General features: G+C 42.1%; 1 protein-coding gene across 3 annotated transcripts in view; it reads right to left on the bottom strand.

Annotated features, from left to right (window-relative positions):
* SIDT2 (SID1 transmembrane family member 2) overlaps nt 1–27526 on the bottom strand; it is a 278793-nt gene that overhangs the window by 157502 nt on the left and 93765 nt on the right. For all 3 annotated transcript variants that reach the window (XM_069224701.1, XM_069224702.1, XM_069224703.1), the window contains 2 exons: nt 15147–15218; nt 14451–14525 (listed from right to left, as the gene is read on the bottom strand). In XM_069224701.1, the coding sequence (XP_069080802.1) occupies nt 14451–14525; nt 15147–15218 (147 nt within the window). The remainder of the gene's footprint in view (nt 1–14450; nt 14526–15146; nt 15219–27526) is intronic.

Here is a 27526-nt window from a genome sequence, read left to right as displayed (position 1 = left end):
TTTGCAGCTCTTTAATCTCTCTTTTTTCTATCTCTTGGGCGGGGATTGTGGCAAATGCCAGCACAGCGCCAGGATGCTCTCTTTTGAGTGACAGTTGGACTTTATAAGAATTCTATCATTTCATTACAGTGACCGCCTAAGACCACGTCATATCATTCTATACTACACTATACAATACAGTGGTGCCCATGCCATTTCATACCATACCATACCATACAGTGACAAGCAATACCGAACATACCACACTATGCAAGGACAGGCGACAACAAACCATACCTTACAATGAAATGCCATACCATCCTATACGACAGACCATAACATCCTATACTATGACAGACCATACAGTATTATACAAGGACAGGCCATGCCATCCTATACCTTGACAGGCATGCCATCCTATATTATGACAGGCCATGCCATATTATACGAGGACGGGACATGCCATACTACACTATGACAGGACATGTTGTACTATACTATGACAGGACATGTCATACTATACTATGACAGGTCATACAATAATATACCAAGGACAGGCCATACCATACTATACAAGGACAGGCCATACCATGCTATACAAGGGCAGGCCATACCATGCTATACAAGGGCAGGCCATACCATGCTATACAAGGGCAGGCCATACCATGCTATACAAGGGCAGGCCATACCATGCTATACAAGGGCAGTCCATATAATGCTATATAAGGGCAGTCCATATAATGCTATATAAGGGCAGGCAATATCATGCTATATAAGGGCAGGCGATATCATGCTATATAGGGGCAGGCCATACCATGCTAAACAAGGGAAGGCCACACCATGCTATACAAGGGCAGGCCACACCATGCTATACAAGGGCAGGCCACACCATGCTATACAAGGGCAGGCCACACCATGCTATACAAGGGCAGGCCACACCATGCTATACAAGGGCAGGCAACACCATGCTATACAAGGGCAGGCCACACCATGCTATACAAGGGCAGGCCACACCATGCTATACAGGGGAAGGCCATATCATGATATACAAGGGCAGGTCATTTCATGCTATACAAGGACAGGCCATGTCATATTATACTATACTATGGCATGCTACACCATATTATACAAGGACAGGCCATGTCATAACATATTATACAAGGACAGGTCACGTCATACCATATTATACAAGGACAGGCCAGACCATACCATGACAGATAATACCATACCATACCATACCATACCATACCGTACCGTACCGTGACAGGCCAGACCATACCATATGTACCATACTATACAATACAATGATAGGCCATACTGTACCACGACATACAGTGACAGGCCATACCTACCAAACCACACTTTGCAATCACAACACATACCAAACCACACTTTGCAATCACAACCCATAACAACCCACTCTATACAATGACAACCCATAGCCAACCACATTCTGCAACGCCTGGCCATACCAAACCACTGTATACAATGAAAGCCCATACCAAGCCACTATGTGCAACGACAAGCCATACCAAACCACTCTATACAATGACAACCCATAGCAAACCACACTCTGCAATGACTGGCCATACCAAACCACTGTATAAAATGACAGCCCATACAAAGCCACTATATGCAACAACAAGCCATACCAACCCACTCTATACAATGACAGGACATACCAAATCTCTCTATAAAATGACACAGCACACCACACCCTGACAGATCATCCCATACCAGTCAATGACAGATCAAACTATACAATACAATAACAGGTCATACCATACCACACTATGCAAGGACAGGTCATACTGTACCATACTATGTCAATGACAGGCCATACTATTCCATACAATGACGGGCCATATCATCCCATAACATACCAGGCCATATCTGTCAAGAATCCCAAAGGTGCCTCCTGCGTTATCTGTCAGCATCCCCAGGGATTAGAGTTAAATCATATCTCTGTTCTTGGTTAAACCTTCATGTTTGTAAGTAAACATAATGTGCTGTGTTACACAAGTGGTTTTATCAATGCTTGTTTTACCAATGCTTATTTGCTAATGTGAGCAGGTGTAGACGTGCTTCTAATTGGGTGTGGGGTAGACATGTGCTTCTAATTGGGTGTGGTGACTCATCCACATGTGGAAACTCAACTGCTTTCCTGATTCGCTATAAATAGCAGAGTGAAGCATTCCTCCCTGGTTGGCTTTGTTTTGCTTCCTTATCTCAGCATCTGATTTGGCAGTCCAGCCCCTGCTGTCATCCTCGTATTCAGGACTTTTGAGGCAATTCTTTTCTTCGTTCCTGTACCAACTGACACCAGGCATTCCTCCAGCACTCCGGAAAAGACTGCAGCTAAGTGACTAGTATTCTCCAGGGAGTTTGTTCCTTGAGCGCCGCGCTTTCCTAGAAGAGCTGGTGTATTTCAGACCTCGTATTTTGGCAGAGTGCTTATCTTGAAGAGACAAATGCATTTCTGAACATTCTACATTATTATTGTAGTTACTTGCTTAAATGTGCTTCAGGAAATCTGCTTGAGCTCAAGTACTACAAAAAGTGACAGTGCAATTTTAAAAGAGCATTTACGTGACTTTTCTTCCTCTAATAGCATACCTCTTGGATTTAAATTGTGTCATTCATGCCTGTTTTTCAGGTTTGAGGAATCTGCTTTTGAAGGGTTTTCCACACACACACACAGTGAAACCAAACCAAACTGTGCAACCCTAACTGTTTAAACCCAGAGTGGACATTTGTATTTCTTGGATTGTTTTTGTTCCTTTTTAGTTTAACCCTATGCATGCAGGAAAGTTATACGTGATATAATTAATGCCCTTGTTTGTCTTTGTTGTGCATGATAAGTGCAACCACAGTTCTAATTGTAGTGTGCAACAGTGAATCTCTGTGAGGCCAGCCCTAGTGTCGCAGTACTTATTGTTATGGTACTCAGTTTGGGGTTTTTGGTAATGCAGTGTTAGTAATTGTGCCAACAGTTATTATTATCCAAGAAAAGTGCTGGAGCATCCCGGTGTTCTTCTACTGTTCCCGTGACCATATCAGAAAGAGAGATTCAGTTTCAAGGAAGTTGAATGTACTAACTCTACTATCACCCTGTCAACAACTACCTGCCCCCCGAAGATACAGGGTGCCTGGCTGGACCAGCAAGACTTGGCAGTGTTTTGTCTCTTTCTCTTCCACTCCCCCTTTCCTTTTGGGACACCTGCCGGGGTTTCTGTGTCCACCAGGAAGTGCCGAGAGGTGTTCCAAAAGATCGGGGGCATACCATTGCCCATGCAGACATCCTGCTCTTCAGGCAAGTGGCCCCGTCTCAACAATATCATACCATTACTATTAAATGATAGGCCACACCATACCAAACCAGACAAAAACAGGCCATTGCACACTATATCATACCGTACCTACATGTAAAACATCAACTTTCTTTGCAAAAAAAATGACTTGTTTTGGAAACAAATGTTGAGTGGTTCAACTTTTAGTTGTCTGTTTACTAAAGACCTTCTGTGGACCATACCAAAATCTGCAGTGGATTTAAAGCTCATCCACTGCTTACCATTAGCTTGCTTCATTGTCAGTCTCATTTGCTTGCTTCTTATTCGGTCTCACTTGAAACAGCACATGAGCCGTCACTTATAAGACATTTTGTTACCCTAGAGGGGGCTTAGAGTCTGCCACATCCTACCATTGGTTGGCTTCATGTTCACTCTTATTTGCTGGCTCCTGTTTGGTCAGTGTATGCTAGCTTCATTTACTCTTTTTTGTGTTTCTCCCTCCCCTGGAGTATGGCCCTAGTACTCCTTCCTTTCTTAATGAGTGTACTTCTGCTGCTTGCACTTTCAGGCTTGGGCTACTTTTTTCCCCTCTACTTGCAGCACTCACTAACAGTGCATGTGTTTGCAAGTTATCTCCCTGCTCCAGCCCATTCCGCTCTGCATCGCTGTTTTCCCTGTCCCCTCCCCCTTCTTGTTGCTGCCCCAATGTTGTTGTTTGCTCAGTTTCTCTCTCCCCTCCTGTGTTGAAGCATTGCCCATTCAGCCATTGTTGCTTGCTCTCTTCCCCTCCCTAACTGTTTTCGCTCCACTATCGTCATTGCTTGCCCCATTTCTATTTTTGGGCTTTGCTAATTAATTTTTAAGCTGTTGTACAGCAGCGGGGCTGCTGTCAGCACGGTTGCAAATAAATTTTAAAAAGCACTACAATGTGGTTAACATTGGCCATGTAATAGCATTTTTTTTTTATTAACTTTCTGCCGTGCTGCACAGCCTGTATTGAGGACTGCGGAAATACAATGCATTTGGTTTTACAGTAATCTGTTTTAGTTCTGCACATTTATCCATTCTATTTTCTTTTCCTGAAAAATCCCCAAACTGACATTTTCAGTGTCTTAAATCTAGAGGTACATTCGCTGTTGTTAGAACTGGTAACATTCTCACTTTCATTTCTTGTGATTTTGATTTGAAATCGATATGGACATCCTTTGTCTGGAAGCAAACATCATCCAGTGTGCAGCAAATTATGCAATTAAATTTTTAAAAAGATCACAACTGAACAAATTCACTGGACCTAACTAATTAGGAACCATTGATTGTTAATATTTGAACCAGTTTTAACTGAATCACTCTCTGACAGCTTATAAGTCACTTGTTTATCCAAAATGCCTACAACTTGCACTGCTTTCCCCAACAGGGGCTGGTCATTAACCTCTCCTTCTACAAAAGGGGCAATGTTGGTCTACTTGTAGGACTGCATCTAGCACTGAATCCTCCAACCCTCTTCAGGCATCATTATTGTGCCTGACTCGGTCCGGAAGGAACTCCAAGTGTAGCTGTGAATTGAGGAAATGTGTCATTAATTGCTGAATGTTTCTAATGAATTTTTAAATTTGATTGAAATCCAGACATATTATTCTGCATAGGCTGTTATAGGATTGAGGATGAAGGCATACTACCACTGAACTGCCGTACATTCTGCATGTTCTGCACAAAGGCGTATAAAGCTGGTCGCCTTTGACAGTGTCATCCGATTTTGTGTCTTCCGATTCGTATTATTCTGCATTGAGATAAGATGTGCGACTCATTTTGAAATCTATTCACATTAAAGATACAAGTTTGTTTATAGTGGCCTTCCCTACCACAAATGGGATATGCTCCAGTTTTCATTGGCAGACTATTAGTATGAAAAGAATTATAGTTAGTAAAACCATTATCTCTACCTTGCGGACCAACATTCCTTCTTGCACATCATCATAACCTCAACAGGCGACCTTGACTACCTATTTTTAAGACCTTCATCTGAGCAATCACCTTCTCTATCATTTTCTTTTTTTGCATCACAACAATCACTAGAATTCTTGGCATAGACAAGGGCCTAAGCTAACGATTTTGCTTGCCAGCACATTACACTATACTGAATATGCACGCTCTGATCTCCAGATGTAATCCCAACACAAAAGCCGAAACATTTCCCAACACGCTTTTTTTTGTTGGACTATCAATTCCACTGTTCTGTCTGTCAATCTACATCAATCTCTCATAATACAGATGTACTGACTCATCTGAATGTTACAACCCCCATAATTTTTAAATAATTCAGTTGTTTGTGTGGAACCTTTCCTTTCAAATACACAATTATTCGAATATACTTCTGCATGACATTTGGAGACAGCTTAAAAAGAAGGACATCTTTGTGGCTCTTGATCTGTCTTCTGTAATATTGTCTTACTCTAGCGCCACAAATCTTTAGGTACCACAATCGAAAACAACACTTCTAGATCTTCTGCAAGTACCTTAGAAACAGTCACAATACTTCTACCTCAGACTACCACATTTCTGGCTCCTCTCTAGACTTCGGAAAATTCTCTGTAAAATTCTATAGGACCTGCTGAGTCCTGGGCAGATTCAAATATACTCCTTCAGACACTTAGCTCAACGGAAATTATTTTTCAACAATCATTTCACATTCAGAATCACTCCCACTTACGTTTCATTCATCTTATGCTTTGCCACATTTTTCAAGTCTCTGACCTGACTGGCTCGCAAAGGTATAACCTTTTGTTTTTGCAAATTGCATTCAGTCAGCCTCATTCTAAAGGTTTCACCAATTCTCTTTTTAGATAAATCTACTTTCAATCCTTCAGCCAACATTTTCATATGCATGATGAACATATGTTCCTGCTTTTGCACTAAAAAGCAACAATTCATCTTTAATAAACAACATGTTGTCACTATAAATTTCCATTTGCACAATTTTGGCAAAATACACTTCAAGTTCAAAAACATTAATCTCCACCAGTTTGTGTAGATGGATTAAACCACGATTCCTCGCTCATTACATTCAGATCTCCTGCTCCCACTCTTGCATGAGTCTCATTATATAAAGGTGGTCCTGTTCAATCAACAAACGATCCATTAACTAACTTTCTACCTGGGAAACCTTCTTTGTCTCATTTTGTGTCTGAATCAGCAGTAACTGCAAGAAATACACTTACAGTCTCACGTCATTCCCTCTTCCGTAAATGCAATCTTGCATCCAAACGTGTTTACAGCCTTACCAATCTGAACTTTTATCATTTTCTGATGAGACTTCTCACATTTCTGATGTGATTTCCAACTACGTGGCCCCAGTGCTTTGAACTGCACGGGTCTCAGCTGTGGTATTTGCGCAAATAGGAAATGCCTTAGATACTTGAGTTTATTCCACAGTGAACATACAAGTCTCATGAAATTGCAACCTTTTATCATTTAAGGTATTTTATGTTCTTCTCTTAGCCATAATCAAGTATGTAACCCATGATATAGCAGCATCTCATTTGCAGCACTTCGAACTGGGGGTGAACTTCTCCGACATGTAATGGTTTATAAGATTTTACCATAAATACACCCTTTGTTGACTTAACCAAACTTCACAATATGCAAGGCACATGTATTCAATCACAATACGATTTAAAAACAAAACCTTAAAATAATAGGTAATATTGATACACTAAAACACAAAGCTTTTTGTCTGCCTATCGGGACACTGAGCGGAAATCAAAACCTCCACAAAAAAGGAATTAGCACTTTAAGAGTAAGGTGGTTCTTTAAGATACATCCAATCAAACACCAAAATAGGATTCCTTTTTGTGACAACTTAACTTTGGAATCAGCGTGGGTCATCCTTGCACACAGAATAAATACCCTACTCCTGATTAGTTCTCATTCACGATTAGACTGTTAAGGATTCTTATAGACTGCAACTTATAATTAACCTTGTTGAGAACGTAATACTGTATCTAACTCAAGTTCTCCTTAAATCCAAAACCTTTACATGAACCTTATAAAATCATCAATACTGAATGAGAAAAACCCAATTGATACTAATCAAATTCACTACTTAGATAACACACAAGTATTGTGTCAATAATCAAATAATCTCCATGATTCTCCAATTTTCTACCACTAAAATGATTCACTAATAAGCTAATTAGTGTTATTTAAGTTTAAGTTAATTAGATTAATTGCCTCATTGCCCATATTCTCCATCAAAACTTTGTCAACTCTCTAATTAAAAATAACTAAGAGGACAATGCATATTAAGAGGACTGTTTGAGTCTTCAGAAGACTCAGTCCAAAGCCAATAAGCAAACCTCCCCACAACAAGATTCATAGTCAAAACTATAAAGGTTTATTCAAAAGTAAGATAATTACAGAAAGCAAAAAGTAGCAATAAATCTCTCAATAGTAAGTCGAAATAATGCAATAGGATCAACCGAAGGTAGTTCGTCAAAGCAAGTAAGTGGCCAAAACCAAATCTAGTTAAGGGAGACAACTGAGAGTCTGCTCTCTAAGAAAGTAAAGCAAAAGCCTAAGAATAACTGAAATGACAGACAAGCACAGAGTTACCACAGAAAAGAAGTTTGGAAAAAGTCTGGCATTTCTCCCCCAGAAAATCCTCTTTTATAAGATTGAACTAGCAATGTTTCACTCTAGTAAGCCAATGCAGTTTCTAAGACATTCACTAAGACACATCTAGAACACCTACTTTAAAGCATCCTCATGAATGAGGTGTTGTAGGAAGTGAGGGAAAGAAATCATATGAGGTTTATGTAATACAGAAATACAGTAGAGTGCAACTAATTAATGGTCTATAAGAAAGACTTCGAGCAAACTATCTTTAAAGTTACAAAGACAGGAACATCCTGAACATAGCTGATATGGAAAGGCTCCCTTGAGACATTGATTGATTTTAATATTTGGCTAAATTCAAATTGTAGTGACCTCAAGTTTACCTTATAACACAGCAAATCGCAGATTCCTTTTTTGGACTTACTGATAAAGAATTCACATGACGAATTTTATACCACATTGTATTGTAAACCATCCAAAGGCATTACGTGACTCACTTCCTTAATCCCAATTCCTTCAGATTAGAGTCAATTGCTTTTTAAGGATGACTTTTTCCAGGAAGCTTTGACACTTTCACAGAAATTGATTGCTAGAGGTTACCCTCACATACTTGATCAATGAAGAAGAGCCTGGTACTGTCCACGGGATGTTTTGCTCTCTCTAAAAGACAGAACTACTGAACTACTGAGAATCTTTAGTATGTGTAACAACTTTCTCCCCAATTTCCAACTAATTACCCAAGTGTATTTTGAGACATTGGCCGATCCTGAATACAGGGGGTTTAAACAATGAAGTACCACTGTTCTCTTTTCATAGGAGTAAAAATTTGAAGGATTATCTGGTGAGGGCTAGTCTTCCATCTAAACCGGCCACGCAAACCTTACAGGAAGTCTGGGGTTCACCCCCTGTATTGGGTCATTTTAAATGTGGTCATTGTATTGCTTGTCAATTTACAATTGAAACTAAGGAGTTTATTTATGGTGACAACAAATTTGTTCTTCATGGATTTTCAAATTGTAACACAATGAATATTATGTATGCTATTTTTTTGCCATTGTAATTTGATCTATGTTGGACAAGCAACACAAAAGATTCGGGTACGAATTTGTCAACATAGGAGTCATCTTCGGTGCAGAGTAGCGAATGCCCCACTTGTGGACCCTTTCACCTCAAAGGGTCACACAGAAAAGGATCTTTGTTGGCAAGTTATCTCGATCATTAAGTTACCACCAAGAGGAGGGGACATTAATATGTTACTGAGAGGAACTCAGATGGATACCTCACACGAAAAGTTCACTGGATGGCCTGAATCGCATGGAAGATTGCACTGCTTTTGTTTAACTAATTATTTATATTGATTTCTATAGAAATTTTAACAATGAGGGTTTACCTCTCAATACCTGTCAGATTGAATTGGTTTTGTGTTCTTTCAACAATTGGTTAAATATGTTTGTAAGTAGATATCTTTTCCACTGCCGACTGATTTTTTTATTTCTATTTGCACCGCATTTTTCTAGGATTCATCTATATGTTCACTTTCAATATAGGCTCTTAGTAATATTTTATGTGGCTCCCTGCCTCTTCTTTTTTAGGTATCAGTACCCCCTCCAGCTACCTGTTTTTCCTGAATTATGTAGTTTGGTTAATCTTAAAGGTTACTGTGGTATGGGCACATTTATTGTGCCCTTGTCCTCTGTAGTTACTGGGTTTTCCCCGTAACAATCCTGTTTTTATTGCAGGAAAATTGTGTTTCCTGGATGGTTTGGACTAAATTTCTTCAGTGTTTTGGGTTTTCAATACTTGGTTAATTATGAAATGATCTAAGTAGTATCTTCCAAGATCCAATCCAGGACCGCCCCTAGCATGCCTGTGTGCATCTTGTATTTCCAGATTCTCAGGGCTGCCTTTAGCATATGTTTGTGCGTCTTCTATTCCTAGAATTCTTTCAATACATGGCATCCAGATGTTTTTAGCCGTAACGTGATGAAGGACGCGGCACCCATTTGTACTTACTGTACGATTGTTATTTTCCCTGCTTTCTCATTGACGGTAAAGTTTTACTATTTCTTAGTTCTATGTTGGAAGATTACATTTTTGCCAGACTCTGGTCCACATATTTCTTTTCTCGCAGATTGATGCATTGTGACATTTCCACTTTATGACTGCCAAGCTGTTGGGCCACGCTCTTATGCCTCACAGTATGTGGAATTATTTATGGTGGAATTTTTTTTCCACTGGTTTTCTAGTCTTGGCTCTGTGACTGTGTAAGTTTGGTGGCAGTTCCTATTCTCAGTATTGTTTAATATTATAGTTGTCCGCTTGGGGTGATAACTATTGGTCATTACATGATTTTTTCTCACAATTTGGGCTTTGTGTTAAATTTTCATACCATTGTCAGGTAGTTTGGTTTCTCACATGGCTGCTTTCTCTAATTAGTCATTCTGGAATGGCACACTTCCTGTCTATAAACCTCAATTTAAAAAAAAAAATGGATTGATCTAACCATAATTTTCTTTTATCTTTCCCCTTTCCTTCTTTTCTCTAGCAGGCAGAATCATAATGTTCTCAGGTTGTATAGTTTTGTCCTGACCATGGTCCTACTCATTTTGGTTTAGGGATCTAAACGTTACGTCGACAATTGTACCTTAACTCCTTATATTACATCTTTATGTATGAGTGTAGGTAACATTTCATTGACACAATCTATAATATATTGTTGTTTGTGTCTTTGTTTAACAACCTGTGTTATTTGCTTTGTAATGTCACAATGTTATTGCTTTTTATTATGTAATATGGGGCATTTAAGTGCAAAGTCCCTGTGGATACGATATGGCACTTATTTGAATAACAGCATGTTTGGAAATTATACTTCTCTTTTGATTGATCTATATCTGATTGAATATATAATTTTATTACGTTCAATAAAACATTACCATTGTTTATTACTTTTTTACATAGGATTTTTTGTACTTCCATGTAATTATTGTTATTATATAGTCTTGTAAGGGACCTTTGTGTCTTGTACAGAAGTATTTAGGGACCAGCACTCTGCTGGATCTGCTCTTCCCTCACAGGTCACATGCAGTGGGTCTGACTGCCTCATTTCATTTCATTTCATTTCGGGCACTGCCAAATTCATCTGCAGAGTTCCACAAGGACCCTCAACTCAGTCCCACCCAAGCTGTTCAACACCTACAGGCCCCATCTGCTAGGATCATTCACACCCATGAAACCAACTTCATATCCTATGCAGACGACACCCGAACCAACTTCTTCACATGCTTGTCCAAATTTCCCAGATGATAGAAAACCAGCTGCCTCAAGCTCAAAGACAAGACTGAAGCAGTTAGCTTCGGAAAGAACACCTTTCTATGAGATTCCACCTGGTGGGCTATCTGATCTCAGAACCGCACCCAACCACCCATGCAAAGAACTTCAGAATATAAGTTGACAATCAGTTCACTATCACAAGTGAATGCAGTCTCCACATACCTACCGGACACCTCCGCTAAGCCAAACTCTTACTCGCACACATCCCCTTTATACACAGAATCCTACAACTGCAGGCCACTGCCGCCGCCTCAGTTTTTGAATTTCACAAGAAACTCAATACATTGCTCTTCTAGTGTCATAGTTTGCTCAGCCCATGTGCTTCTGCTTTTCAGTGTCAGAAAACCCTTCTGGCTGAGTTATGCATTCTACAAATACCCATAAAATAACACATTCTGAACACACAGCATATCTGTCAGGTCACCCACATTTGATGATGTTAACCTCTTTTTACTGGCATTCACCCACCTAACACACAACATGCCTTTATGGACTTTTCAATCAATCACTGCGTCGTTCCATGCTGTCTTGATGGGACCAAAGATGATGATCTCTGTTTTTTTGGAGTTTAATTTGAGGTGGCTTGCTGTCATCCAGTTGGCGATGGGGAGGAGTCCGGCGTGTAGGTTATTCTTGGCAGTAGATGGGTTCCTCGTGAGGGAGATGATGAGCTGGGTGTCGTCATCGTATGAAATTATGTTGAGGCTGTGGGGGGGGGGGGATGATGCTGGCGAGCAGAGCCATGTAGATACTCAAAAGGGTGGGGCTGAGGGAGAATCCTTGAGGGACCCCACAGATGGTCTTGGTGGCAGTAGACCAGAAAGGAGGGAGGCAAACTCTTTGGGTTTTTTCAGAGAGGAAGAAGGTGAGCCAGTCCAGGGCTTTGTGGCGAATTCCGGCGTCGAAGAGGGGTGTGCGAAGGGTTTGGTGGCATAAGGTGCCGAAAGCTGCAGAGAGGTCTAGGAGGATGAGGGCGACGGTTTCGCCCTTGTCCAATCTGGTCCTGATGTCGTCTGTGCAGGCGATGAGGGCGGTCTCGGTGCTGTGGTTTTTGCGGAATCCAGACTGAGAGACGTTGGGTATGTTGTTTTCCTCCAGGAAGTGAGACAGTTGTTTGTTAACTGTCTTCTCTATGACCTTTGCAGGGAAGGGGAGTAGAGAGATAGGACGGTAGTTTGTGAGGTCTACAGGGGCTGCTTTGGGTTTTTTGAGTAGAGCGTTGACTTTGGCGTGTTTCCAAATATCCAGGAAGGTTGAGGTCTCGAAAGAGATGTTGATGACGGCCCGGAGCTGGGGAGCGATGGTTTTGTTGACTTTGTTGAGGATGTGGTGGGGGCAGGGGTCTGTAGGGGAGCCTGAGTGGATGGAGCTCATGGTTTGGCTGGTTTCTTCATCGTTGGCGGGGGTCCAGGAGTTAAGTACGTTGGTGTGGCAGGGTGCTGTGGCGTTGGCTGTGTCGAGGGTGGAAGACACCGATGTGACGTTTTCGTGTATGTCTACGATCTTGCGGTGGAAGTAGTTGGAGAGGGAGTTGCAGAGGTCTTGGGAGTGTAGAGGGTTGGTGGCGCAGGATTTGGTGAGTTCTTTAATGATGGCAAAAAGTTCCTTGCTGTTGTGTGCATTGTCGTCTATGCGTTCTTAGTAGAAGGAACATTTGGTGGTCCGGGTGAGGTAGTGATGTTTGAGCATGGTTGATTTGAGGGTGGAGAAGTTGCTCACTGAAGGTTCTTGGCGCCAGGCTTTCTCGATTTTCAGGCATCCTCGTTTGGAAGATTAAAGTTCTATGGTGAACCAGGGGGCTGTCTTGTTGGTGCAGGTGTTGTTGGGTTTTTTGAGTGGGGCGAGGGAGTCTGACTTTTGTGGGGTCACCCCTTTTTAAACGTTGACCATCCTCAAAAGAGAGTTTGCACTCTATTCACCTTAAAACTATTACCTTGTTAAAAACGTCACACGGCCCGCAATTTTAAATCAAGAGTTTGACAGGTAGGCATTTGCCACTGAAAAGACACCTTGGGCCTGATTCTAACTTTGGAGGACGGTGTTAAACCGTCCCAAAAGTGGCGGATATACCACCTACCGTATTACGAGTTCCATAGGATATAATGGACTCGTAATACGGTAGGTGGTATATCCGCCACTTTTGGGACGGTTTAACACCGTCCTCCAAAGTTAGAATCAGGCCCCTTGTGTCTGACCTTAAAGACAACCCTCTGTAATTTGGGTAAATACACTACAAGCATTCTGAGATGGGCACAACTCCAGTCTGAGATAAACACCTCAAAGTGGGGCACTGCTACATTCTACATCAGTGGCTCCCAACTTGTGGTCCGGGGATTCCTGGGGGTCCACAAAGAATCCTCAGGGGGTCCACGACTGCTTCGAAAATTAAATAATATTAACAGATTAGGCCCACTGCTTTTAGTAATGACTCAGTGAGGGGGTCCCTGGATTCCAATAATGATTTATTGGGGGTCCCCGGGTTCCAGTAATGCTAAAGTGGGGGTCCACAGAAGTGAAAAGGTTGGGAACCACTGTAAATTATTCAAAAATCTGCAATGCCTCAAAACCTTCTGTGAATTTCTGGATATAAGCATCCACATGTTATGAACGCCCCACTTACACAGAAGTGGTCTTTAGCAGTGTATTACAACTATTGAACAAGGGCACATGCCTAGACTCCCAGTGATGGCTAATCTATTATCAACAGAAGCTTTGGCTTCCTCACAAATGTTTTGCAATATGCTTTGGCCTTAAGCTACAACTTACTTTGAAACATACTCTGCCTTTACTTTATTTAACATAGAGTAATATCTGCTTCCCAAAATATAGTGATTTGTAAAGTGTGTACAATATAACTTTCAACATGTGCAACCAAACTTGCCTCAAGGGATGATGCTACTTCAAAGCTAAGCATGCACACAAGTACAAATGGTAAGCCTATGCTATGTAAGACTATGGTATTATTCATGATTTCATGAGTCTGCTCATCAGTGATGTCATCCATGCCATTTAACATGTCATGAACAATGTAATCTGTGAGGTCATAAGCAGTTCATGGCAAGAGCATAAGTGATGATTACCCCAGTAAACAGCAACTTGTGAATTTCAGTGGGTCTGGAATATATATATATATATATATATATATATATATATATATATATACACACACAATATTTGTGCTAACTAGAGCATCAAAAAGAATGGCAAAAACTTAAGATCCCTCGTAGTGCTTGAGCTTACCTGTGTAGCCGTAAGTACCTTCAGACGACACCAAGCTGTCTGAAATGGCCTCGGTGCTGGTAGTAGAATGGTTATCTGAAATAAAGAGTAGCACAGATCGTGAAATGAAGAGGAAGGTGTAGAGGTCCACACTGAATGAAGCCCTGCCCTCTTCTGCAGAAGATTTCTTCTTCTATATAGTGGAAGACTTTACAAAGGTGTGAGAGCCCCTTTTATTGGGGGGGGGGGGGAGGGGGTGGAAGAGAGAGAGAGAGAGAGAGAGAGAGAGAGAAAAAAAAAAAAAAAAAAAAGCAGTTGACAGGTGAGGGGGACATACGAGAGACTGAGAATCAAAATTAACATAACCACTCATGTTGTATCCCATGTGGACATTTATTTCAGATTTATTTTAAAAACTTACAGAGTCTGTGAGTAGGAGACACTTCATTAATCATATGTTTGAATGGATAAACACCCTGCAAGGAAGATGTCTGTACCAAAGGAAACTAAAGCCTTTAAACCATCAGAGTGCACCCCAATTCTGTTATTAAGGAGGTTGAGAGTAATATAGCAAGTACTCCTCCACATGCCAAGACTTCCCTTCAATGAGAACCCATCAGCCAATGTGACGTTTCACATAAACAGAAAGAGATGCAGAACAGGAGAGCAACATCCAACCTTCCTTTTTATCACACCCACAGAAGAAATAATATATACCCAAAGATCCGTATCCATAACCTTCATATTGAGGACTTCCACAGAAAGAGCCAGGACATACTTTCTGCTTCCCTGGAATGCAGATTGGAACAAATTAGATGGCATAAGGGGAAAGGCAGATACATTCCTGTCCATTATTCACAGGGACTTGGTTTTGTCATTTTGCAAACTACATAAAATTACATTTACATGAAAGCTTCTTAGAAAATTAACTATAAGCATCTTCCATTCTGACTCCTTCAAACAAGTCTTTTTGTAGGTTAAACGTGCTCTTTTTGTATTGACCCCTTCCACCTACTTTTTCCCGGAAAATGTGAGTAGTTGGTAATGTTTCTTGGACTCTAAAGAATTATGTCCGCACAGCAACAGTTTTGGTCTTATTACCATTTTTAACCAATTTTTTTTTAACTCTGGTTCTTCACTGCTTTTTCATAAGGATCTAAGGAACTACACCACCAGAGCTATTCCACTGTCTTAGATTTATTTTTTGCTAACTGAACAAGTGGAAATTGTGCTACTTTTTATTTTTAATTGTAAAAAAAAAAAAAAAAAAAAAAAAAAAAAACATCAAATTAAATGATCCCAATTGCCCTTGAAATAAATGTGCAAATGAGGAATTAGACATTTTAGCAGAGACAATAGGGTTCTCTTAGGCAGGAGGCTTGTGTCCCATTTTGATGAAGGTTGCGAAAATAGTTTTCCTACCACAAGTTTTACAAAAAATAAAAATATAACCTTTCTTTACCAGTTCTTCGAAATTCTCAAAGGAAGAGCAGCTTTTTCTTCCATTTCACTTCAAATTAATGTTGTGTTTTGTAGCCTATGATGAAGCCGTTGGATGTTGGTGACATATTGGTGTTTGGCAAATATTTGTGCAGCTCCATTAAATGCTTTGCCTCACAGAGTCTGTCATATTAAACCTAAGCAATTTTCTACCATGTGGAGCTTTCAAAAGGATTACTGTTGCTGGGAGGGCAGAGACAGAGTGAGGTAGTGTGAATTGTAGTACATCAGTGGTTCACAACTGTTTGACTTCTAAATACCCCCACTGAAACACTACGGGAAGTCAGGGACCCCAAGCAATTTGTACGATTTAAATTTCCAACATTAAAACAGTAATTTGCAAAAAAAATACACAAACAAGTACACACCAAACAAATAATTGAATTACTAAAGATATAATTATATTATAGTGAACAAATATGCAAAAATTTAAACATTTTAATGGGAAGGCTGCTGCTGCGCCTTGGCCCCTAACTTTTCAATGTTTGGTTTTATTTCAGAAAGTAAAATCCTCAGGTCAGATTCTACATTTCCCAAGTGATATATTTTTAGGTATATAAAAAGCTTTTTGAACACAAATATGTGGTGGGGAAAGGAAGTAAAACATGAAGTGCCTCTCATCTCTCCATAGTCCCTTTGTCACATGTATTTCATTTGGTTTATGGCACATTCTCATAACAGTGTAGGATGTCAGAGCACTTTACATCACACAAATACTGAGACAATTAATCATACATGTTAAAATCAGTGTATAGAAAATGTTACATAAGGCAAAGGGGCCTACAAGGTATAGTATTCACATATCGTCCGTAGTGGTGGGCATTTTCTAATTGTGCTTGGTCTGAAGAAGCACAAACTCAGGATTTTTAACATAACGTGGTTAGCGTTGACAATAATAAGAATTTATTTCTACGCAAACCTTTTTTTAGCAGCATCAGGATAATGAAAGACTAGGAAAAAACACAACTTTCTAACTTGTACCATGCAGTTTGCTTGCAGCTCTTTGATGGGAGTTGATAGCTCATTGTGCTAGATTACGATTGTAATTTATAAACTGCACAGTAACAAAAGAATCTCTGTGACAAACGCAGTAACTCACTGTGCTATGCATAGAAAATACTGTTCTTTGACATACATGATAAATGTTCTTTGCAGCTGGCATATTAACCATGTGCGCTACCTTAAGTGACTCCAGCAGGTACATTAATCACCAGAGTTACCCAGACACTCATTTTTGCCCAGAAACTGCTGGATATACAAGGAACGTTAAAGTGCTTTTAAAACTGCTGCACAGATGAAGTGACAAATATAAAAATACATTTTTCTTTTCTGTCAAGATGTCCAGCTGGAGAAGTGCATTTCTGCCAGCCCAGGCCTTGAATAGCCTGTGGACCTGCTGGGAATCTGCCAAGACCCTTGGGGGTCCACGGACCACAGGTCTGAAACCGCTGCAGTACATTAATATTAGGTTCTTGGCACAAGAAGCTCAAAAACACAAAAGTGCAGGACAAAGGGCACAGCTCTTCAGCTCTGTAAGCTAATGGTGGGAAAATAGCACCTCGATGCTAGCATGGGGCTGTTCCTCTCCCTCAATTGTTTACACGTGCAAAGAAAAATAAAAGACCAACCCAACAGAAAACAAGGAAACAAGCACTGATAAAACAAATAGATCTGGCCTTAACAAGCTATGCAATGATTAATCCTTACAAAAACTGCATTGAAAAATCTTATATTTAAAAGACGTTAACTAATATGGCTGTTTTACTAGTGATGTTTAAAAAAATAAAAATCTTTCGGTTGTGGCACGCATTTCATTATTATTTGCAAAGGAGGCAAGAATGAAAGCAGGAAATTGGATTATTAGGTGATGTGGGGGTTAGTCCCCACCATTTAATACTCTCACAATACCCCATAGACACTAGTAAATCCTTAGCTCAATTCTGGTAGTGTGACAAAGAGCAGCCAGGCTTTATTTAGAGGAACACGTTTTAAGCCTTTCAAAGCACTAACATGGACGATAAGTAACTGACATAACTCGAAAGAAAACCGACAACAATTTATAAAAATAGAGATTATTTCTATCTTAATTTAGACACCAAAACATTTTAGAAGCAATACTAAATCACAGCAGAACTGGCATTTAAACATTGCATTGAAGTCTATCAGAGAAATACCACTGTCGCTAAAATGCACTTAAAAAGAGTTGCGTTGAACCCTATTGAGGTTCGTTTTTGTTTCAATAACCTTTATTCAGTCATTAAAATGAGCACAGAATAAAAAACATACAGTCAGCAAGCTTAAGAACATTTCCCAGCTTCATAAAGCATATCTCCTTCTCAACAGAAATGTAAGTAAAAACAACAAAACAAATTTCAGGAGAAGATTAAAAAAAAATATCCACCCCGTCTTGGTAGAATGGACAATGCTCACTAAGGCTTTAAAATTGGGCGTAAAAAGCAAACTCTTAAAGTGTGGTATAAAGTGTAAAATAGAAAAGTGTGCAGTAGTTTGAGTGGAAGAAGTATTACATGGATAGCATGTTAAAGATGCAAACCAAGATCCAGGGCAAGGAAAACCAACTAGAAAATGGATAGTGTTTAATGTTAACCTTGTTAGGTAAAATCTATGTTCTGGATTTACTATCCATTTTAAGTAGGGCTCCATTCTAGAAGTGGTAGAGATCGATATGTAATTTAATACTGAAGTCATAGCTAAAGCTCTCACCATTCGAGCCTCCTCTCTACATGAGAGGAATTTTCGCTTTACTAAAGCTTTTTTTGTAGTCCAACACTGTCTGGAGAATCAAAAAAGCATTCTTAATTCTAAGTTACAAAGAGTATTCCGAACATAGGCCAGCCATGGGATGGAGATATTGTTACTTAAACTTAAACAGTCCTTCATCACAAACCTAGAAAAACAGGCTTCGGTGGTGCTCCATATTTTAACCCACAATGAAAGTGGAGCCATTTTAACAACATCTTCCAAAAAACCCATACCCAGTTCAAGGTGCAAAATAAAGCTAGAGGTAGATTTGGGGAGCGATAAGATCCTACAAATACAATTTATTCTCAGTTGCCTGCAGTTTCTCCAGGTATTTGTAACCTCACTCAACTGCTCCATACATTACTACAGCAAGGCACTTCCTCTTATAAAGTTGAGTCATCTCCTTTATAGGCTTGTGGCCTGGTTTTCTTGCGAATTTAAAAATCAAGTCACAAGCTATCCCCATTTTCTGAATTATTTGATGTATTAATCTACCCCAGGTTAAATCGGCTTCAAATAAAATACCTATGTAATTACAATGGGAGATCTTGGCAATTGGAGCTTCCCCTATAATAAAAAGCATTTTGATTTTCTATTTTTAGGACCACTGGTTAAAATGTAAGATTTTTGATGATTCTCCTCAAGATTTAAATTAGTCATAAAAATATGAAAACAATTTAAAAGCTTCTGCAAACCATTCGCTGTTTGTGCAATTAAAACCACGCCATCCGTATAAAGTAAAACTGGGACTGGATTAGAGCAGATTCTAGGGGTGTCATTACTACAAGGGCCCCTGGGCTGTATCCAAAGCATTAATATAAAATAAAAACAAAAATAGGGATAAAATACAGCCCTGCCTTACCCCTCTTGCCACCATTACGGGATGTGTACGCTCTTCGTGCTATGTATAGCGAGCCCTGGTAGTCGTACCCCGGTGCAGGCACCTAATAAGGTTCAACAAGGGGGGTTACACTCCTGCATGCTCCATCAATTCCCATAGCCCCCTCTCTCTCCCAAATCTACAAAGGCACAAGAGAGGTCCATAAAAGCCATATGGAGGGTGCCTCTTCTGGTCTTGACGTACTTTCCCTTGATGAGGGATAGGTTTAATTCTTGCTTATTAGACCCTAAACCTGAGTGAAAACCATATTGAACCTTAGAAAAAAATGAGTTTTCTTCATCACAATTTTTAAGTTTTTCCAGTAGGACACGCCCTAATATTTTTGCTGTAGCATCTAACAATGAAATTCTGCGCTAGCATGCCAGGAGGTTCCTTGCCCCTTTCTTGTATATCGGTACTATAATGGATTCTTGCCACAAACCAATTGGGGCTTCCCTGACGACTACTCTAAGTACAATTGTGACTAGTGGCGCCCAGAGTTCTAAATTACTCTTAAACAGGTCTATCAGGGCCATCAGGGCCAAGGGACTTGCCGGGTGCTGCACTCTGAATAGCCTTAGCAACTGCTGTTATATTATTAATAAAATCATTAAGCCAGTTCTCATTAAAGAAGAGTAGGTTGATTGTTGGTTCTGTATAGGGTTCAGCCATCAAATTTCAGGGGTTAAAAACTTCAGTAAAATGACTGATCCAGTCTTGTTCTAAAATGTGGCAATCTACACTACTGGCTGGGTCATCTGAGAAAAAAGGGCGGGTTATTTCTTCACAAAACAACCTGCTATCTTTCAGGTTGGCTGCAGTATGACAATTTCCCAGGCTTTAGTTCAAATTTCCCTTTTGGGGTTAAGGTTGTGCAGTGCCTAGGACCACATCACAACAGTCAATTAAGTTTTACCTGACCTGTGGCGGCCGGGTGCAGAGTTGTCCTGGCTATCCGTGGTGCTGAATGGGAGTCGCATTGAAGTCAACGGTAGGGAGCCACTGGTGAAAAACAACACTTGGAAGAAACGGCTGCAGGGAACCCTTGCAGGGTTAAGGTTGTGCGGGCCCTGGGACTAGACCACAGCAGTCAGTTCACTTGTACCTGGTCTGTGGGGTTCAGGTGCAGAGTTGTCCTGGCTGTCCGGTGTGCTAAACGGGACACAAGTTGGTGCTGATTTTAACGCTTACCCGATGCTGCTGACAAAGGGATGTAAAATCTCAGCTGGGTTGTGGTATCGGATGCAAGTTGCACGCTGTGCCCTGCACCGTTGAGTGTAGGGGTTAGTTACTGGACTGGCAATCAAAAAGTCTTGGCAGCGGTAAGGGTGCAGAAATCCTTTGGGAGCTTCCCTGGGTCCTGGGAGCTGTGTTGCAGCCTGAAACTTGGAGGCAGGATGATCTACAACTTCCAGAAGACACTGGACCACCTGGTTTTCGGCAATTCCATAGCAGGCCCGCTGGACAGTGAAGATTCTGAATTTGCAGGTGTTTTTACCTGCAATTTGCAGGGGACTAGTGCCACTAGTTCAAGGGAGACTGAAGATGCTTCTGGCTTCCACAAGGGTCCCTCTGGTTGGGAGTGACGAGTTTCAGCCAAGGACGAGGGTCAATCATGCAGTTCCTAGTCTGTTGCCTCCGGGACAGCGCATCCTTTTGCCTTGGTGCAGTGGGCAGAGTCCAGTTTTTCTCAGTGATGCAGAATTCTTACTAGTCCTTCTTTGAAGTTGGTCGATCGGATCTGAGGTACTGGTATTAAGGGTGTACCCAAAATCCTGGATTTAGGGGAGTTAGGGGAGTAGCCAATGGACAGCTAGCTCTTACAGCTAATCCACCCAGAGGTGATCACATCAGGTGCAATAGGTCACCTTTAGCTACCCAGAACCCTCTATTCTTGAATACTAAGATGGGAGAAATCAAAATTAAGTGCATAGCCCAGGCTGCTCACCCTAGGAGTATTACCAGCTGCTTGCGATGTGCATATTCATGCATACTTAATTTCCCTGCTGTCCACGAGCAAATGTCCTGGGGCGGGGTGGGGTGTTTCCTCCGCTGGGGGACGGCACAGATGGCTAACAGGGGTGGTAGAGCCTTTGAAGCTCACCGCCCTGATGGCTCCATTCACTAGCCTGGCTAGGGAGTGGGAGGCGTGATCTCCTTCCTGTGTCAGCCTTTGTTTCTGACATCTGGGAGCGCCCAGGCTGCATGGCAGGAGGTCTGAAATCTGTCTTGGTGGCAGCAAGCACACAAAAAAGTGTGGGCTGCTCAGCCAAAGCACAAAAAAGGGTGACAAATAGGTAGGCAACCTCTAGTGTGCCACCTGGGTGCATGCCAGCCATCCCTCAACACCAGATTCCTGTTGAGGTAGAGAAAGCAAGTTGTTTTACACCAAACTTGACATATCTAGGCGGTAGCATAATGGGGTTAGCCGCCCTGGTCTGCCAGAGCTTAAGATTCATGTTATCCTATGGACCGGCCTGTACTTCTAGTGTACATGAATGGAAAGGACACTATAGAGACTAAAAAGCTTGTGCTTGTAAATTTGGACCTTAAATATAATGCACACTTATCCCCAGGGATACGCCCGAAATCACTAGCCAGGTTCTATATGGGTGGCGCGCGGCCCAAAAGCTGACAGGGTGGTGTGGTCGAGTCATCCTGGACATCCCGCTCTGGCGGGGAGCGTGGATGCATGAGGATGCTACTCTTGATGGTTTTAGGCGTTGGGATGACATAGGCATCACAGCAGTGGGAGATGTCTGGGAGGGGACACATATGATGTCCTTCCAGCGATTCCAGGAGACATATACCCTGAATCAGACACAATTCCATAAATTCCTACAGCTCCGACATACCCACATTGGACATGGTACCTAGATCCCCGACTTTAGTCCTATGGAGGCAAAGACAATGATGGGGACACTGGGTGGGGAAGGTGTGTCACAGATCTACCGCTCCCTGGTGCTGAATGCCTCTCCGCCCATCCTGTCCCTATGGGCCCGCTGGGAGGACTGGATCGGCCCCACGGAGGAGGAGGATTGGCGGGATGCGCTGATGGCGCCGCGCACTCTGGCAATATCGGCAAGGCTCTGAATGGTCCAGATGTCCTTTTTGCATTGTGCTTATCTGATGCCTGCTCGACTGTTCGTGCCGGTCTCAGACCAGACCCCCGATGCTGTAGGTGCTCTCATTCGCCAGCGGATTTCTTCCACATGGTTTGGTCGTGCCATAGGATCCAACAGTACTGGGCAGGTGTCATTGGTGAGCTGTCCACGTTACTGAATCTCGACCTGGCGGCATCTCCCAAAGTGGCCCTACTGGGGGTGATGGAGGCTGTGGGAAGTACCAGGGCGACCCGCACACTAGTGGGTACAGCTCTACTTATTGCCAAAAGGGACACTGCTGGATGTTGGTCATCTGCGAATCCCAGGATACTAAGCCCAACCCTGGGAGAGTCTTCCTGGCCTTTCAGACGAGGAATAATGTAAAGAAAACTGGCTGTCGTATTGCAGGGCCTACTCTGCCTTACATCCTCCTGTCTAGGCCACTCCCTCTAGGTAGTCGACCCATTTTAACAGTAACAGGACCCATTTTAAACTGAAACTTCACTACAGCCTTCTTTATCTTCTTCCCCTTTCAGTTTGGGTGTTGAGGTGCCCACCTCTCCTAACTCTTTCGTTGCTAGGGCGACACAAAGCTTACCCTCAAAGGTCACCCAACACTTGAGCAACTTCACCGTGGGGCCTAACTTGCCTTTGGTCATTAGGGTCTGCCTATCATGCCAAGTACAGTGCTGCCACGAAGGCCAGCGCTCAGCAGAGGGTGCTGACAGCTGTCAGAATCAATAAACACAGCCTAAGCTCTCCACTGACAGGTGGGTGAGCTGCTTTAGAGGCAAATGTGGGTTCTGGGAACCTCTCTTGCTGTTTAGGGTGGTGGGGGGGCACTACCACATCCTGTGGCAGACACACTTCTTCCACCCTCCTTTCTGTTAGTGCAGGGAGGGAAAGGGGTGAGGGATAGTGGGGGCCCTGATGATTGACAGTTGCCTGAATGTTCAGGATTTCCTTGGGGGCAGGTGAAGTCTCACTTTCCTCTCATTGTGACCAGACCAATCTCTGGGCGGTCACTGCCTAGGAAACAATCTAAGGGTAGGTCAGGACTGACCACTACCTTACCCCAGCTAAGGGGATCCTCCTTCTCTCGGGGCACTATGGCTACAGGTCTCTATGTGGCCTCCTGAGGGATCACCAATACCCTCTTTGTCTCTAATAGCACATACTATGGTGTGATTGGCACGTGTCTCTCAGGCCAATTGCAGGGATCCCATTCATCTAAATAGGGTAGAAAGGTCTACTACCACTTTCAGGGAACACCAGCTCACCATCTGGACCCTTCTCTCAGTTTAAAGCTAAGACGACTTCCCCATCAGAGGATTCCTTTCCTATGGCTACACTGGACAGCTCTGTGCTAACCACCTTTTTGGGGCAGGCTGCATCCCCTCTGAAATGACCTGTCTTCTGACAGCCAATACACAGCCAGCTGTCTAAGAGTTTAAGCCCTGAGTCACTGTGCCTCTTCTTATCAGAGGTGGGTTGGGTTTTGCTCTCCTCCTTTTTAGGGTTGTGGGACCCTGAGGGAGTCTCTTTGGTGGGCTTACCACCTCCCTCTTTGCTTTTTGTAAGCCTACCCACCCTTGGAGGTCATCCCCTGGGGTCTTTTCAGGTACTCTTGATCTCACCCACATACCAGCTTTTTTAGCTAACTCTGTGACTAGAAAGTGATAAATCTACTAGATGCCAACAGAACTTATCTGAGGTACAGTTTGTCAAAATGTCTTCTTTCATAGTGAAATTATAAAGCCCATCATATGTGGCAACCCTGTTACCATTTATCCAGCCCTCCAGTGCTTTTTCTGACCTTTCTGGGTGTCCCTAAACATAAGTCTGTATTCTTCTGTGGTGAGCCCACGCCCTTCTAGGAGTGTTTCCTTCATATGCTGGTAGAACTTGGCCACTTCCTCGGGAAGGGTCTGAAGACTGTCTGCGCTTAAGTAGGAATAACCCCCAAAGTAAAGATCCCCATGATCCAACCTCCTCATTCTGCATGCCCTCTCAAAGGCTGCAAACCATTTGTCAAAGTCATCACCGTCACTGAACTTCGGGACAATCCCTTTGGGGATCTTTGGGTCAAACGACTCAACCTTCTCCACTGGTGAGAGGGGGTCTGAGGAAAGGTTGAGAATCATGGTCCTCACCTTCGTTCCTTGCATTTTTTGGGACAAGAACATCTCCCCTTCCCCACCTCTACGGGTTCACCTTCTAAGGAAGATGCCTCCTTCTCTACTCCCTCTTCTTCATAGAGGCAGAGGGCCTTCTCTAGGCCTCCTTTTTGACAGCTCTATAGCCAATGCCTCTAGCTTTGCAAAGAGCTCTCAGGTCACTGATCATGAGGGCTGGCAGAATAGACAAGTTGAGACTCTTTGTCAGTATCCAGTGTGCTTTTTAACCTAAGAGTTGGGACCACTAAATAAGCAAGCACTCAAATCACAGCTTGCTACAATGTTAATTAGGCACTCCCTAAGTGTAAAAAAATGAAAACAAAAATAAATACCCATCGAACTGTGCATCAAAAGTGTCCCCACAATAAATAGTTGCATTTAAAGTTAATATAAAAAAAAAAAACAAGTTTAATGAGCATACTTTAAAGCAGCTTTGTCACCACTGAAGGGAAATGAATAATTTGCAGGCAGATATGAATAATGTGCACAGATGAAGAGGGCCAATTGGTAAAACAGGGGGGGGGGACCATTTCTCTATGCTCTGTGCTATGGATGGCAGTAGCAAAATGCAAACAACAATTTATTAGATCAATGGATGAAGCCCTCTAATCAAAAGCCCTCTAGATATATTTTGTGGGACTCTTTGGAAAAACAATAGTATGGTGCTACTTCTAACGCTGTCTCAAAGGTCAGACATGCAAGAGATGGCTGCCACTTCATGTTTTGACCACCACAAGAGGACCAAGGATCACCCCTGCCCGCTTGTGGTCCCTATCAAACCCTCATTATCATTGTAAAACAAGTGTTCTGTACCACAGATGTAAATCCAGAAATTTGACTGCTTTCATGCAATGGACAGGCGACATGCTGCTTTTGTATAAAGAACCAGCTAGAAAATAAACACATACATCTCCTTTGTTAGCAGGGGAATTTGGGACTCTCCATAAATCAGGAAAGGAGATCAGTTCACAAGCAAGGTCTGTTCCGATTCTGTTCAATTCTGGATTCATGGTAGAAGGACAACCTTAAGCTCTCTGGAAAAAGTATGTGAACTTGGAGCCTTTTCTTTTCCAGTTCTGCATGTCATTTACCTCTAGGTATTTTTCTCCTTTATGAAATGTCCACCTCATCCTAATACCGATGTTCTTTAGTGGCTTTCTGTTTTTTAACACTGATATAGCCCGCAAGTAGTAGGAAACTCATTTAAGAAACTCCTCTGAACAGGTTTTTGGGGACTGGATTATGTGGTGCTGACTGAAGCAAAACTTTTACAGGAACTGCAGAAAAGCTGCTGGGAACCCTGAACACCTAAAAGTGGTGAACTGCGAGCCCACCTTTAGGAACGCACTAGCCCCCTATGTTCAGGAGATACCTTAGTGTTACTAAGGTTAGGGTTTCCCCACAGACACCTTCTGAGCTGCATTTGAAAACGGAAGCTCCAAGAATAGTACTCGCCTAGCAACAGACACAGCTTTTTATTTGGCCAAGAGTGTGATTACATGGCAGGTGTGTTGGTTCAATTATTTAAAATCACTACTTCAGAGAGTGAAGACTTGCCTGGCTGTCAGCACCCACAATCTTACAAACAAAGGCAAATCTTTCTCTGTAACCTTTATTTTGTGGCCTTGAGGGTTTATTCAAGTCACCAGATTTATCAGCCTAAAGTAAATGAGGGGGTGCCCCAGCAGTGCCTGAAGGTCATTCCTCACTAGGGCAGCCTCCACTTCCCAGCCAATGTCACAATGGATTAGAAGAACAAGTTACCCACCTTCTGTAACATGTTTTCCTCAACTTTGAATACTTCTGAGGAGCCAGACTGGATCCAGAATTGTTTTTCTCAAGCAATGCTCCTGCACGCTGCTAGGTGGAGTTATGTGGCTCCACATTCACTCTGTACTGCCCAGGAAGTAACGGAGCGGAGCTGCATATAAACGCCACTCTTTGCGCTGACTTAAGTTTCTTACTAGTCTCTTTCCTCCATCGAAGCTCCTTCTTCTCTTCTGAGGGTCGGAAGAGGCAAGAAACCTAGGTAGGGTGATAGACTGCCTAATGTTAAAAGGAGTCACAACTTTAGGCAAAAGGCATCCTGAGTTCTCAACACCAGTTTTTCTGGAAATGCACCAACAGTGCTAGAACCTCACTCAAGAGACAAGATGAAGTAATTGTAGTGAGGAACATCTCCTTCAAAGTCAAGAGACAGTGTTCATCTATGCATTGTCGCAAAAGGCATACAAATTAGAAACATTAAGGTCCCTGAATTAAGGTCCCACTGTTGCATCACAAATGATTTAGGAGGAAATGTGTCTCATACCTCTTATAAACCTTATCATGATAGCTAATTTAAACAAAGACAATTGGTCCATTAAACATAAAAAGGTCAAAAGGTCAACAAATAAACTTTAGTAGTGCCCACAGTAAGGCCTTGATGGGCCAAAGACAAAACAAACAAAAGAAAATGCAACATTTTGGAGTGAAAAGGGCCAATATGACAGTTATCCCACCATGCCACCACCTTGTCCCATCGCCCAACATATACAGCAGTTTTGACTGTGTAGACCTGGGTGGAAAAGCCTGACATGTTGCTGAGACAGAAGGTCTTTCCTGAATGGCAGCCTTATTGGAGGAGCACATGCCCAAAGTGTCTTGGCACCACACTCTTTTGGCCCAATCCAG

Source organism: Pleurodeles waltl, chromosome 3_1, assembly GCF_031143425.1.
Source record: "Pleurodeles waltl isolate 20211129_DDA chromosome 3_1, aPleWal1.hap1.20221129, whole genome shotgun sequence".
NCBI lineage: Eukaryota > Metazoa > Chordata > Amphibia > Caudata > Salamandridae > Pleurodeles > Pleurodeles waltl.
This window is presented reverse-complemented; position numbering and strand designations above follow the sequence as displayed.